We start from the raw sequence: 18,930 nt of genomic DNA, 5'->3' as shown, positions 1-18,930 counted from the left end.
GGATTACCAACACAGAACACTCTCTGGTGCATGCTTGAACAAAGCTGAGTTCTAGTTAATAAATGTCTGCAGGACACTTTGTTGATATGGAGTTCAGTAATAGCTACTCCTATTTTTTTTGGTCGAATAATAGCTACTCCTTTCAATTGCGGTACGTACGATGTGTTTCTACTGGAGGAAAGAAGATTCCGCTTGAAGATGCCTCGATGCGAAGCGTAAATACAGACAAAAATAAGTAGAAAACTATATTATACAAGTTGGCAAATTGACTTTAGAATAATGTAAAAAGGGTTGCCTTTCTTACAGCTCATTCGTCAGGGATTGGCGTAAACAAAGTCCTTGTCTAATTTGTCGGCTGCCGAAAAAAATCGTTTTTTAGGGGTTAGTTCAAACAGCTGCTATTGATTTGTTTTATCAATGTCTAGGAAATCTTTTAATGTCTTTCTAGAGAATTCCTACCCCTTCATTAAAATAATGTCAGGCCACTTTCTATTAATGAAAAAAAAAACTAACAAGCAATATTCACATGCTCTAGGTGCTAACGTACATGAGCCAATGACAAAAACATATTTGATCCAAACGAAAATGGCAAAACCATATCAGTCAGATTGGGTTTTGTTAATAAATACATGTAGCACGCTTAATATTCAAATAAGGAGAGTTTACTATTTTCAATCTTCAATCTGATTTTTCTCGAAAATCGACACTTTTAAAATAATACAAAAAAGGCCGAGAACAGATGGTAGTGCGATTCAAGAGAAGACGTCACTGATGACGTATGATTTAGCATGTATTTGAATCCATCCCCATCACATCTTCCACCGACTCCTGATAATAAAAGTCACATACACCCAAAGTTTACCAGCCATTTATCTAGCTGGAACCCAGTTTGAAAAATAATTTTAAAAAATGACAATTTCGACGACCTTCTAGTTGTTGTCTTTTGAAGTTGGACCGTCCATTGAATAATTTGTACGATCTCTACCCAAATTGCTGTGGGCCTCCAAGAGGAAGCGCCCACCGTATAAGAAAACTTTCGAGTAAACGTCAGAAAGAGAGTGCACAAGCTTATATGGTGCCTACATGCACAAAACCATCTAAGAAAGTACCCTTTCGATCATCGCATTCTTGTAAATGTTTGATTTTAATCCTTATAGTTTGTTTAATGACAAATCCTGTCCAAAAGATATTTGTTAAATTGATCAAATGTTGATAAAAAAAATTGTTCAAATGTTTTTGGCCCTTTAGCAAATTGAATTCATTACCCTGGATAATCCAAATCTAAATCGAGCACATATTTGGGTGCCCCTTTTTGCTAGTGAGCTGAATAATTGAATTGATCTAGGTGGACTGATTCCTCGTATATATTTTGTAAGCATCTTCTTAGACAATGTTCATTACATTGATACATAATAAATTAGAGTAACTATAGCACAAAATATTGATGTAAAAAAATATTTCCTAAAGCGGTCTTGTTCACTCTTCGTGTGATGGTTAGCAAGAAAGGGGATAGTTAAATTCCTCAAATCAAAAGTGGATAAACCACATCTTGCTCTAGTACTAATTAATTAACTGATCGGTAATAAAAATGTGATTGCAAGTCTCGAGATATCGAAAGATGAGATGCACTCTCATTCATTTTGAGCTATAGAGACTCCCACAAACAAATCTAAACAATGGAGAGCATCTTTCGGATCAAGCTGGACAAGTAATATTGGTACGTTTATCTTTGATTAAATTATTCTTCTCGACCTCGCCCCTCGCCCTCGAGTCAATGCGATGCTTGTCTGGAAATATGTTCAATTTTCCAGGGAAATTAGGCCTAAAGATTGATATTACTTTTTTAATGAGAAGGTTCGGTGACTTTAGCCAAACTCGATACCCATCCATATAAAAGGCCTAATTCTCTAAATATGTTAAATAGGTTTTACTTACCACCCAAAATATACCTAAGCATATTAATATTGTTATCCAACTTGGTTGGTGCAAGATGTGAAGCAATTTGTATGTTTCATATGGAGTCCATCCATTTAGATACCATTTAATGCATTTGTTTATTTAGTTACTCAACAAAACAAAGCTCTTCAGACATTGACTCAACTCCAGTCAAAATATTTGTATTAAGAATTGAGTTAAATGTTAAAAATTCAATGTATCGATTACTTCATTTTACAATAGTAAGAAGCTTATTCTTATATCCACTTGTAACATTGCAAGCTAAAAGAATTATCAATGCTATTTATATACCAACGATCCAAACTAAAATGTCAATACTTGAAATTGTGGATTGTAAAAAAAAATAAAGGAGTGCTTCACGAGCACTTTTTTGTATAGTATTAAATTACAATACTTTGAGTGCTAATTTATCACTTTAAATTCAAGAGCTTAACTGCATTATTCTCTAAAGCAAATCAACTTTAGCTCGTTAAGTTAAGAGTATTTTGCCTTAAATGCATCTACCCTAAAAGGCATCAAACATGACTGTAATATATCAGCCTATGCATATCTACCACTAGGAGAGTACTAGGTATATTTACCACGTTAATTGTTGCGATACTAATATATTCAACCTATCGATATATACAATTGTCAATCATTAGTTTGACACAATAAGTTGACATCTGCTAACAAAATACACCATCTTATCGAATTCAACACAAAATTGTTTGGTCACCAAAAGGCGATGCCATGACTTTACGTTTTTAATTTTATAGTATTGATAATTCATTATATGTGTGCTATTTAGTTCTGTAATAGTTTCTTTAAGTTTGCATTTACTTTGTACATTCTTTCACACTTGCTTTTACGATATCATATTGCACGAAAGTTTGACTAAACTTGCTCGAAAGGGGAAGATCTTCATAAGCTCTCTCAATCTTCCTAGAACAGAGCAGAAACCCAATGGTATGGAGTAGAGCAGAAAGCATGTAAGGTCTGGCTAACCTCAGGCCAAACAACATAAAGCTTCATATAATTGTTCTATATCAAAATTGGAAGGGTGTCATCTCGGAAGTGACCAACAGAAGTGAAATCTAGCCTGGGAATTGGCATAAACGTCTAGCACTTTTACAAGCATAACATCACCTAGTATAATTGTTTACTTAACCAGCCCATTACTTCCTGGGCAATATTGATTTACTACCAGTCTACCATCAAATCCATTTATTAAGAAAAACTGCTGAATGAGAAGCAAGAACAGAGAAATGACTCATCGACTCAATCTGATAGACCATACTGCCAAATATTTGATTTGAACAGACAGGACGCTTACAATATTTCTGATTAGAAAGACACCAAATATACTGAAGCACAAAACACAATCTTTATCTCCACTGCAAAGGATATTGAAACATTGCTTTGAAGAATTTGAGGGCTCTACAAATGAATCTTGACCATCGTCTCTCTAGGTACTCGTCTAGGCATGCGAGGAACTTTGGAGCTGGAGGGAAGAATCAAGTAGTGCGATCTTCAAAAGCCAAAAAGTTACCATAAGCGTTCTATAAAACAAATGAATAATTACTTTCCAGTTGGAAAATTAAAAGATGAAAAAATATGAGATTAAAGCTCAGGAGCCAAACAAATCAACAAGTTACAGATGACACCAAACAAACGCTTTCCAAAAATCTTCCATAAACCCATACTAAAGCTGTTGGACTGTGACATAAGATTCCAAGTTTGAAAAGAAGTATTTAAGAAAACTAGACTAACATAACTACTTAACTGGAAACGAAGCATTATGAAAGGCGTGAGCCATAAAATATCTGCTATTGGTAATAAAGATCATGAAGTCATATCAAATTTTAAGTTGAAAGATGCATACTCTATTCAATTAGGCATCCTCCTCCCAGTTGAGACACCACAGCTACCATATGGGACTCCAAGCTTCTTAACAGTTTTCCATTCTGCTTAATATATATACCCTGTTAGATTGATTATACCACAGTGTGCATAACAGCTGCAAGCACTAGTATATCAAAAGCAGCACACCGCATATCCATAGTTCCATAAAGATAGCTACTTGGGTAAGATAACATTCATTATGTACAAACAAACTCTCTTCTCAGCAAAATATAATCCAGAAGTGGACGATTGATTATAAACCGGTAGAAATCTCAAAGAAAAAGAATTCCAGCAGCCTCAGTCAAGTTCTCAGCCAATTTACTCATGACCAAGCAGCTATAGCTTAATAAAAACATAACCAGTTATTTACAAACTTTTCCACCCACAAGAATAATTGAGGCAGATCCAAATCATATCATTTAAGAGTCACCTAAATAATTACCTTCCTAATTTGACTAAACTGAACATATTTTACTGATAATTGACAGAAGCTATTAATTTTGATGAAAATGAGCATGTCACAGATGATGCTTCTATATGACACCATCCACTTAGACCATAGACTCTCACAATGAGCTGGACCCCAGAAAACACTATGCCGTAATTTGTTGTTGACAATTGAAATAGTTTCAATCATTGATGACAACATTAGCAGCGAGGTGAAAATTATTTGTCCTACATGAGAATGCAATTGCACACATCAATCAGATAACTCCTAAAGTATATAAAATCTATTGAATGAGTGTATTAATTTTGTATGGTATGTGATTAAAGTAATTCACTGCTGATTTCACCGATTAGATATGAGTCAATCAATTTCCTTGATTCATAATTGAACTTATGCATCAAACAATGTAGTGTCCAAAACATTTCATGGCTTTGATGCAGGACAATGAGTCCCACAATAAAGAATATTTATTTTAAGGACCTCAGCCCCACCACACTTCCGCTGCGCCACTCCTTGTGTAATATTGTCCGCTTTGGACACTAAGTCCTCATGGTTTTAAAACGCGTTACACAAGGGCTAGGGGCCAAGCCTTATAAACTCACTAAAATCTCACTCCTTAAGCAATGTGGGACAAGAGCAATGCAATCCCCTCGCCATCCGCGAAATCTGCCGGGAGCCGCTCCTTGTCTGAGCCCTCTCTGGCTTCGGTGATCACTCCCTGCCTTTCGTCAGACCAGGTCGTTACATTTATTTAGGCATCACATGCAAAACTGCCTAACCATCACACCTAGGGTTTCTTAAGCATTGCACCAAAGAGGAATTGCATCACACAATATGCAAAGCAAACACTTGCCTAGTTCAATAAATTATCAACTCTATTGAAAAGTAAAAATTACAACTATATTATTAGATTCTCTAGAAGTTCTACTCCTTGTTGAAATAGGAAACCTATAAACAAGAAATAAAATTGGAGTATATGTAAGATCCTACTACTCAAACTTCAAAAAAAAAATTAGGGAAACTTCGTATAATCCTAACAATACTCAAATCCTGGGTTTTAAATTTTAGTGATTAAACTTCGAGAAGAATCCTGATCCTTGTTTGAGTTTCAAAGTCAATCTTCACCAAAACTTGGTAGTCATCTTGCATGATTTTGTTGGCTGCATCAGGCTTAGTGGATGATCTAATTGTCTAATACTAAATTCTATGAATGGGAATCCAATTACAATACTTAGTACACGATCTTTGTGTCCTTGCAGTCAAATGGGTACTTATTTGATAAAAGAAAAATAATTTGTAGCAATATCTCATGTCTGGAAATAATAACATTAGTCAAATTTCAAGTATCTTTATAATTATTTATTACCTAACAATACAAATAATGTCACGCCCCGAACCCCAACGAGCTCGCGACATCCCCTGCTCAGGTCGAATTGTTGCGACGTCCCAGGAACGTCGCCGACCCAACCCAAACATCAAAGCCACATGCGGAAGCGGATATAAAAACCCCGGACATAATACATGACGACAACGAAGTAGAACTCCATAATAGTCAAACAACAACATATTCATACAGCACCAAATATACAAACATCATATTACAGGCATAAATACAGATAAACATCATATAAAAGCCCCAAACCACCGTTTTAACAAAAGTTCAGGGGTTTGGTTATCTTAACTTCACCATCAGATAACCCAAGTCAAACAACCCCTAAAATGGCCTAGGGAAAAACCTAAGGGTCGCCTCCTTCCTTCATGTTCCCACTTCGCTTGGTTCGATCCTCCGGAAGACCTCTTAGGCATTGCCTACAACTGCACTGGGCTCCCTAAGCAACTCCTCAGAACTCCAAAAAGAGGAGGCGAGCCTCCTGGGTCTAAGGCTGGGGGTCTGAAAGTGGTGGTTATACAACCGTGAGACGAATCTCAATAAGTGTACAACCCCAAACCCCGCGTAGGAACTCACGTACCGCCAGACGAAAACACGAATAACACGCGACCATCAATCAAACTAACAACCACACACGACTGTCACGCCCCGAACCCCAACGAGCTCACGACATCCCCTGCTCCGGTCGAATTGTTGCAACGTCCCAGGAACGTCGCCGACCCAACCCAAACATCAGAGCCACATGCGGAAGCGAATAACAAAACCCCGGACAAATAATGACGATAACGGGGTAGAACAACAAAACAATCCAGCAACCACATATTCATACAACATCAAATATACAAATATCGAATTACAAACATAAATACAAACGAACATCCTCCACCACCATTTTAACAAAAGTTCAGGGTTTGGTTATCTTAACTTCACTATCGGATAACCCAAATCAAACAACCCCTAAAATGGCCTAGGGAAAAACCTAAGGGTCACCTCCTTCCTTCATGCTCCCACTTCGCTTGGTTCGATCCTCCAGAAGACCTCCCAGGCATCGCCTGCAATTCCACTAGGCTCCCTGGGCGACTCCTCAAAACTCCAAAAAGAGAAGGCGGGCCTCCTGGGTCTAAGGCTGGGGGTCTGAAAGTGGTGGTTATACAACCGTAAGACGAATCTCAATAAGTGTACAACCCCAAACCCCACGTAGGCACTCACGTACCGCCAGACGAAAACACGCATAACACACAATCTATCAACCAAACTAACAATCACACGCGACCATATCTGGAATCCATCATGCACGTCCCTGCACGTTAGTCAACCACACAGCCAATATGCCACAGAAATACATCACAGCTGCGCGCGTGCCCCGATTATAGAGCAAAATCCACTTGGGCACGTCCCATACCATGCCTAACAGTTTTTACCCCATAATCGAGCATCACACCATGCGATACAAACACACTCGCACCCCAACTCACACCACACATCACTTTCTTAATTTCAATCGTCCCGCCAATTCTTGCTCAATCTCAACCTTTCCACCACTACCGCGCCCGCGTAAAACGCATCAAGCCAATGGTCTTCTGACCTCATCAAGCATCGTTATCCCGTCGGGCAGGGCATTGTCACCTCGTCAGGGACGTCATTGTCCCATGTAAACGAACACGCCTCAAGACGGAATCCTACACACACTTTCCTTCTACCGTGCCCGCGTAAAACGCATCAGCCCAACGGTCTTCTGACCACGTCAAGCATCGATACCTCGTCAGGCCGGGCATCATCACCTCGTCAGGGACGGCATCGTCCCGCGTAACGTACACGCCTCAAGACGGACCTTTCCAACCAAACCACATTTCCATATCCTCGTTCCACTCAAACCACACTTACACACGGTCACACACGGCCTCCCTTACACACGGCCACACATACACACTTCACACACATACATAGCCACGCACCAATTCACATCTCACATACACTTCATAAACACACGTTCTCGTCATACGAATACACCACACGACCATACACATTTAACACACGAATTCAATGCGCATTCACACTACCACACCTCACGGCCACATACACACGGGACACAACCACGCCATATTCAGCCCAACACATAATCCCGATCCAGCCAACAAATCACAAACAACATAATTGATCAATTAAGCACAATCAAGCCATAACAATCCCACTCAATCACACAAATGAATCCCGATCGATCCACAATATCACTGCCCTATCCAAATCTACTAAACCTCAATTTTTCATTGCCAAATCAGTCCGTAACCAACAAATATCCAGCCTCTAATTCGGTCTCTAAACAGTCACAGTAATTCCAATCAATTATACCAATTAACTGCAATCGCTCCACACATCATAGCCATCATCGAGCCTACAAATCCTCACCAATTCTTCACCAAATCAGTCCCCAAATCAGCCCACGACAACCAAATACCAGACTTCATCTCAGCCCCCAAAACAGCCACATAAACCCCTAAACCGAACCCTAAACAGTGACCGAAATCCCATCAAAATAAATAGTAAATGAACTCAAAATATTCTAAAATTTGGACACGTTGCGTAAAACATCTTGCTGAACATTTTTTGTGAAGAACTCGAAACTCAGTTCCAACTGGAAACACCTCTTTTGGTCACTTGAAGTCAGACGAAAATCAACTCGCTCCAACAGACCGTTTTGTCCTCAAAATATATTTATTTCAATACCCAAATCACCTTGAAAAGCTTTGAAATTTTTATATGTTATAGCCACGAATTTCCCCAACAAATTTTGTGAAGGAAGTATTTTCAAAATGGGTCTGGAAAAATTTATAAAAATTCGAACAGACCCGAAGGTCTGGTGAACAGTAAATCGGGCAGTTTTATTTCGGTCCAAAGATGGACTTCCGAATGGCATCAAATGATTTCCAAAAATTCCCAAATTAAAATATGTTATATTTCAAGATGTTGGGAACAACTTTCATGAAGAAAACTTTTTCAAATTCTGCCCCCAAAATTCTCCATAAAAATAGCAAACCGGACAGGTACAATAGTCACAAATCCGAAAATCACACCAAATCACACGAATTCAAACCGTGATCATTCCGTATCATCACGGTCCTATCCGAACCTCCCAAACCTCCTATTTTCAGTCTCCAAATCAGTCCACAACCACCAAATACTCAGCCCTCATCACAGTCCCAAAACAGCCGCTAAATCGTCTAAACCGAGCCCTAAACTAGTCTAACAATACCTGAGGTCCTAGGTAGTTTTTGGGGGAGACACTTACCCTAAAAGGCGAGACAAACTGGGCTGGACAGAGGCTGGAACGGACCGGAACAGCAGCGGCGGCGGCAGCCACGGTGATGGGAGGAAACAAAGATGAAGAGAATGAGAAAGAGAGAATTTTGAGAGAGAAAGAGGGAGAAAATGGAAGTGGGGGCTGGACGTGGGAGGTTCTGGCCAAAATGAGAGGTGAGGAGAGAGAGAGAGATCAGACCAGTCAAAAAAGTGGGCTGGTGGGGGACACGTGTCGCGATCCTACGCGATTTCCCATTTTGCCCTTGATCCGACGGTCCTCGTTTGTTCCAATCCAATAATGCAAGGGCAATGCGGTAAATCAATAATTCCAATTTCTTTTTCACTTATTTTAGTCCTCAATTATTGCCCAAAATTGTCCAAAATTCGGAATTCCCAATACCGGGTCCAGGGGCAAAATGGTAATTTTCCGGTCCCGGGGCGAAATTCCAATTTTCGCACATACGTGTTCCATATGTGCGTGGCCAACATAATGTGGTGTTGGAATCGCGAAATTCATCGCGTAAGCCCTCGAAAATTGACTGCAAAGTTCCGGAAATAAAATAATATTATTTTTCCAATTTTCGTCGAAATTCCAATTTTTGATCAAAACCACTTTAAATGTCCGTGGCCACCCCAAAATGGCATTGGCCTCGAAAAATAACCTCAAACGGCCTCAGAATCGATATCGGGGTCTAGAGGGGCAAAATCGTAATTTTCCCGGTCCTGAACCGAAATCCATTTTTTTGCAGAAATGGGTGGCCCCAAGGTTTACCAAGCCAAAAACGTCATCGGCCACTCAAAATTGTCACCTTCAAAATTCTCGATTCCCGGGCCCGAATTCCAAGAAATGACTAAAATTGAGCAATCGCGACTTTAGCTTATCTCTAGCTAACAGGTGGCTCATTGGGATTATGCGCTCTCGACCCGTGATCGACACTAAGTCAAATCACGTTTAAGTTTGCTCGAACCAAGGCGACCTCGATTGTCATATAATTGTGAGGGTCTGTCACTAGTGCCCTTTGGACACGATCAATCAAATAGACCGGTCTCGGTTGGCTCAAAACATTCCTTCGTCAATCCATATGGTCGAAGATCGAACCCAGGTCGAGTTCTTTGGCCGTGCGAACTCAATCCCGTACTGGCCTTACCCCTAAGGTTAGCATCCCGAGAATGCGCGGGTCCCGGGTGAGATCTCACTATAAGTGCATTGGCCAAAATGTTCATTTCATGAATCCCGGGAAAAAGATCGAAAATTCAGACTGTTACAACGACCCTACATGGAATCCAACATACACGCCCCTGCACGTTAGACAATAACACAGCCAACATATTGCAGCAATGAATCACAGACGCGCACGTGTCTCAATTATAAAATAAAACCCACTTGGGCACGTCCCATACCGTGCCTAGCAGTTTTTATCCCATAATTAAACATCACATCACGCGATACAAACACACTCGCACACGAACTCACACCACACGTCACTTTTTTAATTTCACTCGTCCCGCCAATTCTTGCTCATTCTCAACCTTTCCACCACTACCGCGCCCGCGTAAAACGCATCAGGCCAACGGTCTTCTAACCTCGTCAGGCATCGTCACCCCATCGGGCCGGGCATCGTCACCTCGTCAGGGACGGCACCGTCCCGCGTAAACATACATGCCTCAGGACGGAGTCCTACACACACTTTCCTTCTACCGCGCCCGTGTAAAACGCATCAGGCCAACGGTCTTCTGACCATGTCAGGCATCGACACCTCGTCAGGCCGGGCATCGTCACCTCGTCAGGGACGGCATCGTCCCGCGTAAACGAACACGCCTCAGGATGGACCTTTCCAACCAATTCACATTTCCATATCCTCGTTCCGCTCAAACCACACTTACACACAACTAGCACTCGCATGGCCAAACATACACGCCTCACACATACATAGCCACGCACCAAATTCACATCTCACATACACTTCACAAACACGCATTCTCGTCGCACGAACACCACATAATCACCCACACTTGGCACACGAACTCAATGCACATTCACATGTCCACGCCACCACACCTCACGGCCACACACACGGCATAGCACCCCATCACATTCGGCCCAAGCACAAACTAGAACCAGCCAACGATAGCAAACTACACAATTAATCCGATAAACCCAATCAAGCCGATACATTTCCAATTAATGACCCATTTAATTCCCGATCAATCCTCGACATCACAGCCCTAACTCAGCATTCCTAAACCTCGAATTTCGTCACCCAATCAGCCCCCAACCTCCAAACATTCAGCCCCTAACTTAGTCCCGAAGACAGCCACGGAACAGCCACAAACAGTCCCTAAAATCACTTAAACCGAACCCTAAACGAGTCTAGAAATACCCGAGGTCCTAAATGACATTTGGGGAAAACACTTACCTAAAAAGCGAGACAAAACGGGGCTAGAACGGCGCGGAACAGAACAGCAGCGGCGGCGGAGGCGGCGGCGGCGGCGGCGGCGGCGTCGCCGGCATACGGACGCCGACGTACGGACACCCCGTATGGACACCGTACGGACAGAGATGTGCGGTGACGTGCGGCGAGGCTGGACGTCATGGCGGCAGCGGCTCGGCTGTTCGAGCTCCGGTGCGGCGGCGGTCGGCCTCCAAGCGGCGGTTCTTGGCTTTCCTTTCGCTGAACGGGGGAAAAAGAGGGAGAGAGAGACAAGACGGGGCAGTGCTACTGGTGGGTGGTGGCTGGACAAGGCAGCAGCAGCGACGACGGCGGCCGGCGTGGCTCCGGCGAGCTCCGGCAAGCTCCGGCGAGGCCAAACCAAGAGAGAAAAAGGGAGAAAGAGAGAGAAAGAGCTGTTGGAGGGGGGCTGATCGTGGGGTATTCTGGCCAGAATGGGGAGGAGGAGAGAGAGTGGAAGTCAGCTGGTCAAATATGACAGCCCCAAGTGCCACGTGTCGCGATCCTACGCACTTTGACCATTTTACCCTTGATCCGACGGTCTAGGTTTGTCCAAATCCAATAATTGAGGTGTAAAAGTGTCCAAGGCCCAATAATGCAGCTCAAAAGCCAATAATAATAATCCCAAATAATTTCCCAAAATTCGGAACTGAAATGGGCCCAGGGGCAAAATCGTTTTTTTTCCGGTCCCGGGGCGAAATTCCAATTTTCACACATACGCGTTCCATATATGCGTGGCCAACCTAATATGGTGTCGGAATCGCGAAATTCATTGCGCAAGCCCTCGAAAATTGACTGCATAGTTCCGGGAATAAAATAATATTATTTTTCTAATTTTTGTCGAAATTCCAATTTTTGGCCAAAACCACTCTAAATGTGCGTGGCCACCCCAAAATGACCTTGGCCGCGAAAAATAAACTCAAACGGCCTCAGAATCCAGCCTCGGTGCCCATGGGGGCAAAACCGTAATTTTTTTTGGCCCCGAACCAAAATCTTTTTTGTTTTGTAGAAATGGGTGGCCCCAAGGTTGGCCAAGCCAAAAACGTCATCGGCCGCTCAAAATTGTCACCTTCAAAATTCTCGATTCCCGGGCCCGAATTCCAAGAAATGACTAAAATTGAGCAATCGCGACTTTAGCTTATCTCTGGCTAACGGGTGGCTCATTGGGATTATGCGCTCTCGACCTGTGATCGACACTAAGTCAAATCACGTTTAAGTTTGCTCGAACCAAGGCGACCTCGATTGTCATATAATTGCGAGGGTCTGTCACTAGTGCCTTTGGACACGATCAATCAAATAGACCGGTCTCGGTTGGCTCAAAACATTCCCTCGTCAATCCATATGGTCGAAGATCGAACCCAGGTCGAGTTCTTTGGCCGTGCGAACTCAATCCCGTACTGGCCTTACCCCTAAGGTTAGCATCCCGAGAATGCGCGGGTCCCGGGTGAGATCTCACTATAAGTGCATTGGCCAAAATATTCATTTCTTAAATCCCGGGAAAATGATCGAAAATTCAGACTGTTACAAATAAGACCATACTTTACAATTAATTTACATCTGTTATGGTATACCAATCTCAAACATTATATCAGATTTTATGATTCCAATGGATGGAATTCACGATCCACAATCCATAGATTTAATTTTTTGACTCATGACTCATATTTCCATGTGACAACTAAGGGTGACCCTAAGTGGTTATCATGTCATATCAAAATTGTGGCTACCTACTTAATAGAAACACAATTAATAAACGAATATTGTTTCGGGTTCAAAGTTCAAACCGCAAAACGCAAATTGACTCGTGTAATCTATCTAACTAAACAATAGTGCCAACTTGATTAACAACCTGAACTATCATGACCTGTTTATATTTAGTTCAGTAAATTCTCTAATAGTAAATCATACATGAATTTTGTTTCCATAATGGTTACAAATTACAATTTGATCACACCATATAAATGTAACATTTCATGTAAACCTAGGATTTTGTAAGCTTACGACTAGTTACTTTTCAAATTATTTGACATTGATGACAATATGCATATTGTACAGATGCTGTGTCGGTCATGTTAGGATTCGAATGACCCATTCAATTCAATCTAAGTAGTCAAACGGGTTATTCATCTTTTGTAATTTGTTGACCTATTTAACAAAAGGGTCATGTTTGAATAGAGTTTTCTAATAAATTTTTTTGTTAATCTTATCCTGCTCAGATTAACCTATCTAGCAATCCATTGTTAACTTGACATTGACAGACGTGACCAATAAAAATGGAATGCCATCTCTATTAGCAGCTAAATGTTCACTGAGCAAGTTTACTGTTTGCATTGCATCATGCAGATTTTGAGTAATTCAGAATCTTTCCCAAGAGAGATCAGAGAAGAACTCGTTGAGATGAAAAAAGGACTGTTCCAGTAGGAATTTCTAGTTGAGAAGTAATGATGGTAACATTCAAGTAACAACATAGAAAACTTACTTCGAAATCATGCAGTAAAACTGTATCGTCTTCAAGTCCCAAGACAACAACCTTGCCATCAGGACGCCAGCATAATGATGTTACACTGGAGTAGATTAGAATGATTAAGAAGAGCCAGTATTGATGTGTGCAAAGAAAGTAAACTCATTATAAACAAAAAAGAACACACACAGAGCGAATAATTTGTTCTCAATAAAATTAACAAAAGAAGAGGAAAGATAGAGCACGCACATTAACCGACAAAATGTTAATCAAAATTTGTGAAGTAAGGCAAAACGTCGTAACTATACAAAATAATTGAGAAGGATATCGGTCACTTGATATGGGATTTCTTTGGGTTAGTAGGTAATCTAAAGCGGGGGAATCTATATCTTATTGGCAGGCTCCAATCCAATATCTGATTCAAAAAACAGATCTTGTTGTTCAACTAAGGAACTTCAAGGTAGAGTGGATGCACAAAAGCTTACTTCAGGCGAGGATTACAAGTGTAACTTAAGATCTTATGTCACGCTCCGAACCCTATCGAGCTCGCGACATCCTCCACTGGTCGATTTATTTTCGCGATGTCCCAGGAATGTCGCCGACCTCAAATAAACATCAGAGATTTCATTTTGCAAACGGAAACCATGAAATACCCGAACAAATAAAACTGGGAAGAATTGGGAGAATGAACATATCTTTTTCATTTCCTTCTTATATCATAATATTTACATTAATAAACTGTCCCATACATGTATATGCACACTGCCTTTCTCAAAAACCGATACTCCAAGGATGAAGACCTGGGTTTACTACTACTCCAAAAATGGTGCTCACCAAAAACCCATTCTGAGTCTGATTCCTTGTCCTCTGAGTCTGAGTCCCCTTATACCGTCCCATCCACTGAGGACTCCAAAAGGTTCTGGTGGCGGTGGCAGAAGATTCATGGATCCTGTCGGGATTCTGAAATTTTTGGTTGAAATAACCATGAGAACACTTCTCAGTAAGTTCACCCCTAAACCCAACCTAGGCTATCACGTACCTCCAGACAATTACAAAGCACATTCACACGCGTCAAATCTTCAAACAACATGCATATCACACACAATCACACGCATATACAATTTCCCACGTCGTGCGTTCCTTTCGTTCTCATCATCACTTTCCACATTCCTCGCCAGTGACCCGCGTAAACGTACACGCCCCAGATACACTGCGACCATTAATCACTCTCCACATCACTCGCCAGTGACCCGCGTTGAAGTACACGCCTCAAGTACACTGCGACCACTTTTCACAACACTTCATGCCCGCGTACCCGTACACGCCTCAGGCCATGTTTCTTGCCCGCGTAAACGTACACACCTCAGGCTCAACATCTACCACCTACTGCGCAACCCGCGTTGAAGTACACGCCTCAGGTTGGCAGTCTTTCGGTAATACCGAGCATCGCCCCGTGTTGAAGTACACGCCTCAGGATGGCATGATTCTCTCAATCACGCATGTGTCATGTCACGCACTATTTCTCGTTCTTTCACACATTCAACAATCACTTGCCACATAAATAGCCAGTCACACGTGGCCCACGCACACAACAAATACACGCAATCCATGCTCATCAAACATTTGACATGGCCAATTTTATCAATTAAATCAATCTGACCCAAACGTGCACCCAACAAACATAATTAAATCAACCAATTGCGCAATCGCACATTTAATTTCACCACCATAACCTAATTGTAATTCAAATGCACGTATAACACATAAATCATTATTTTTCTCTGAGCAAATGGCCTCAAATCGATTTCGGTCCTTCACGGGACTTTTTCATCATAATTTCTTGGTTCTAAAAATCCAACTTGCGTCCCGATCGGCCCATCACGGCCCCATGAACAGTAAATCACAGCCACTATTATTTTCTAATTTCCAATAATTAATGCACGAATTAAATTCTAAGGCCCGCCATAAAATTTCCACTACCAATTCATACAATTCCGCACCTAACTTTATACAGATTTCGCCCAAAATCGCCTGTCGATACCCTATGTCCTAATTTGGGTTTAGAGCACGATTTACCCGCGTTCTAGTGGCGTCGGATTAATTCCGACCCTTCATGGGACTTTCTCGCCATTAAATACCGGTTCTAAAAATCCAACTTGCGTCCCGAACCGAGCATCACAGCCTCATGAACAGTGAATCACAGCTCGTGAACAGTGAATCACAGCTCGTGAACAGTGATTCTTAGCTTAAAATTCCCTCAAATCGCCCTCCAAAAATTCCAAATTAATTCCTTAAGGCCCGCCATACATTCCTGGTCTAAAGCCCCAACATTTCGCACCTGCACAAGTCCAATTTCACCCAAATCAAATTGTTCGGCGATACCCAAAATCTTAAATCGGGATTAGAGTATGACTTACCGCGTTCTAGGCTAAAACGGCTAGAACGGAAAGCGGCGTTCCTTAATCGGGAACGGCGGCGACGGTGTACGGCTCCCGGGTGGCGGCGATCGGCTTGGGTGGCGACGACGCGGCTTGGGCGGCGATTGGGGGCTCACAGCCAAGAGAGAAAGACCGAGAGGGAGAGAGAGAAAACGGCGGCTTGGGGGGGGGCAACGTGGTGCGGTTCGGAGAGCGGACGGTGGTGGCTTGCGGGCGTGACCAGCGATCGGCGGTCCGGCGCGGCGGCGATGGCAAAGGGAGAGAGAGAGAGAGAGAGAGTATAAGGTGGGGAGGGGGTGTTCACGGCAAAAGTAAAAAAAGGGGGTCCGAATGGGAGGGGGAGAGAGAGGAGAGAGAGGGTCAAAGGTTTAAAAAAATCAATTTTGACCACTTTTTGACAAATTACCAAAATATCATTTTCTAATCTTTTTGATCCAACGGTCGAGATTCGATCCTATCTTAAAATCAATGGCCCAGGTCGAATCTTACTTAAAAATATCCAAGGGTAATTATGTCAAATCCAACTTAGGGCCTAAAATGACCAAAATGCCCATGTCTAACAAAACTAACCCTTTATTTAACTTATAGGGGTATTTTGGTCACTTTCTCCGTTTTTTGTCCAAATCGAATTTTTCTGAAGGATTCGGGGGCACCAAAAATTCACACGTGTCACGTGCAACGTCGTCCTAATGTTCCGTCGTGACTTCCTAATTTTTCGGTGTCCAATTTGGGTAAAATTTCAATAATTAAATTTTATTAAACGCAACTCGAGCGTTTCTCGAGCTAACGGGCGGCTTGCTGGGGAAATTCGTGAAATCGACTCATGACTGATACAAAATCGAGTCACGTGCAAGTCCGTTCGGTGCGTGACGACCTCAGTTGTCATTAAATTCGCGAAAATCAATCACTTGATCCGAGGTTTACGATCGTTCGGTATAATTTCAGAATCATTCGTCAAGTCGTTTCGTGGTCCAACGGAATCACCCGCGATCCACTACTAGGACAATGGCGAACTGACCCCTAACTATCCTTGGATCGACCAACAGTGGCTCAAAATATCACTTTCGTGATTTAATGGTCGAAATCCATTCACGATCGAATTTCCTTTAGTGGCGCGAATTTAATTCCCTTATTAGCCTTTCCCTAATGGTTAGCATTCCCAGGAGTGATTAGTTCCGGGCGAGAAATTTACTACGAGCACATTTCATAAAATTCAGTTATTTCATAATTTTCAATTAGCGGAAATTTCGGAATGTCACATCTTAACAGAAATCATTCAGGATTGGCTCAAGTACTATAGTGCACTCAAAACGTTCTCCATATCGAGAAGAAAATATGACGAACGAAGCATTCAAGTGTTTCTGGAGAAAAAATCTCCTCTCTAAAGTTTTCCAGTGAGAATAGACGGCAAGAATTACCAAGGCTAGGCATCTAATCCTAAGATCTTACTAATTTGAATTACCGAAAGATTAAGTCATATAGGATCTTAACATACTTGGATGCAGCTCCCCTTACCCTCTTAGTCCCTTTGCTTTCTCCAATTCCTCCCTCCTTCCCTCTCAACCAGATTGTCATACAAGTACGCAGCATAGCTCGAGATATATCCTATTCAAAAGTTAAACTCCCACCAGCGACCTTGATTAATCAAAATGATGTGGCGAAATGCCCCTCTGCAATGCGAAGAAGATTAACTAAACTTCAAGCAATACAAAATGTGAGAAAATTTCTGCCTATAGTCTATATTTCAGTATCCACTAAATCTCTCCGTGTAGGGCACGCACAATCAGTAAAAGAAGAGCAGCCAGCAGTAAAATTACATCGAGAGAGTCACCATCATAAATCTAAGAAGATCTTTTTAGATGCCTCATGACATTTAGATGGTCTTCTGCAGGGGCTAAACCTGCCAACTCCAAGTGGGGCATTAAGCATTTCTGCATCTGACATATCTAATCTATCTAGCATAAATGACATCCCCTCCAATTCATGTCCTTTATTTTCATGAACACATTAACTGGTGTACCGAAAAGGGTAACAACTCCTTCGTTCTCTAGATTTTCCATTCGCACCACCATCATTCACCCTTCGTTTCTGGGTAGAACGACCAAACTCCTTAGTTCGACGTTCACCTTATCATTTAGACTTCCAAGCACTTTATACCTCTATATTCGTCCAATTCTCCATCGAATTAAATACAAAGAAGTAGAACGAGATAAGGGCAATGACTCATAGGGCACACCAAGCCATCGTTGAAGAAACGAACACACTGAACAAAGAAAGAAACAGAACTTTCTCGAATCGAAGCAATTACCAGGAGAGGTTGTCCACAGCCTCTTGCCAATCGAAGCGATGAAGCACCACCCACCTTCGAGTCCTCCGTGTGACCATCGCCAGCAAATCCTTCTCCGGATTCCACTCAACTCACACCATCTTCACCTAATGCCCATCGGAAGAAATCGAGCAACAGCCTCACCAAACCGAATCGGAAGACAATCGAATCGACCTTGAAGCTCAAACAGAAGCACGCGCCGGCGACCCTTCTTCGTCGGTCTCCCATTGCTAGAAAGCTCTGCCTACTGGAGCAAACCGCGAGGGAGTGTACAGAAGCA

The 18,930-nt window shown here is 42.0% G+C and overlaps 2 protein-coding genes across 3 annotated transcripts in view; both read right to left on the bottom strand.

Moving 5' to 3' along the window:
- The window catches only part of LOC115663992 (disease resistance protein RPV1-like), a 73,225-nt gene that overhangs the window by 39,856 nt on the left and 14,439 nt on the right, over positions 1-18,930 (bottom strand). The window lies entirely within an intron of this gene.
- LOC115663991 (anaphase-promoting complex subunit 4-like) lies at positions 3,519-18,916 on the bottom strand. 2 transcript variants are annotated; one of them, XM_056315945.1, is made up of 3 exons: positions 18,633-18,916; positions 13,905-13,989; positions 3,519-3,955 (listed from the first exon to the last, which is right to left on the bottom strand). In XM_056315945.1, exons 1-3 carry the CDS (start codon positions 18,707-18,709, stop codon positions 3,887-3,889), a joined length of 231 nt encoding a protein of 76 aa, XP_056171920.1. In that variant the 5' UTR covers positions 18,710-18,916; the 3' UTR covers positions 3,519-3,886. The 2 variants fall into 2 exon arrangements, with proteins under 2 accessions (XP_056171920.1, XP_056171919.1); XM_056315944.1 differs by having other exon boundaries at positions 3,524-3,902.

This window comes from Syzygium oleosum, unplaced genomic scaffold (genome assembly GCF_021117445.2).
Source record: "Syzygium oleosum isolate NSW1041296 unplaced genomic scaffold, Sole_v2.1 Sole_v2.11, whole genome shotgun sequence".
NCBI lineage: Eukaryota > Viridiplantae > Streptophyta > Magnoliopsida > Myrtales > Myrtaceae > Syzygium > Syzygium oleosum.
The sequence above is the reverse complement of the archived record's forward strand: the minus strand, read 5'-3'. Positions and strand labels throughout refer to the sequence as shown.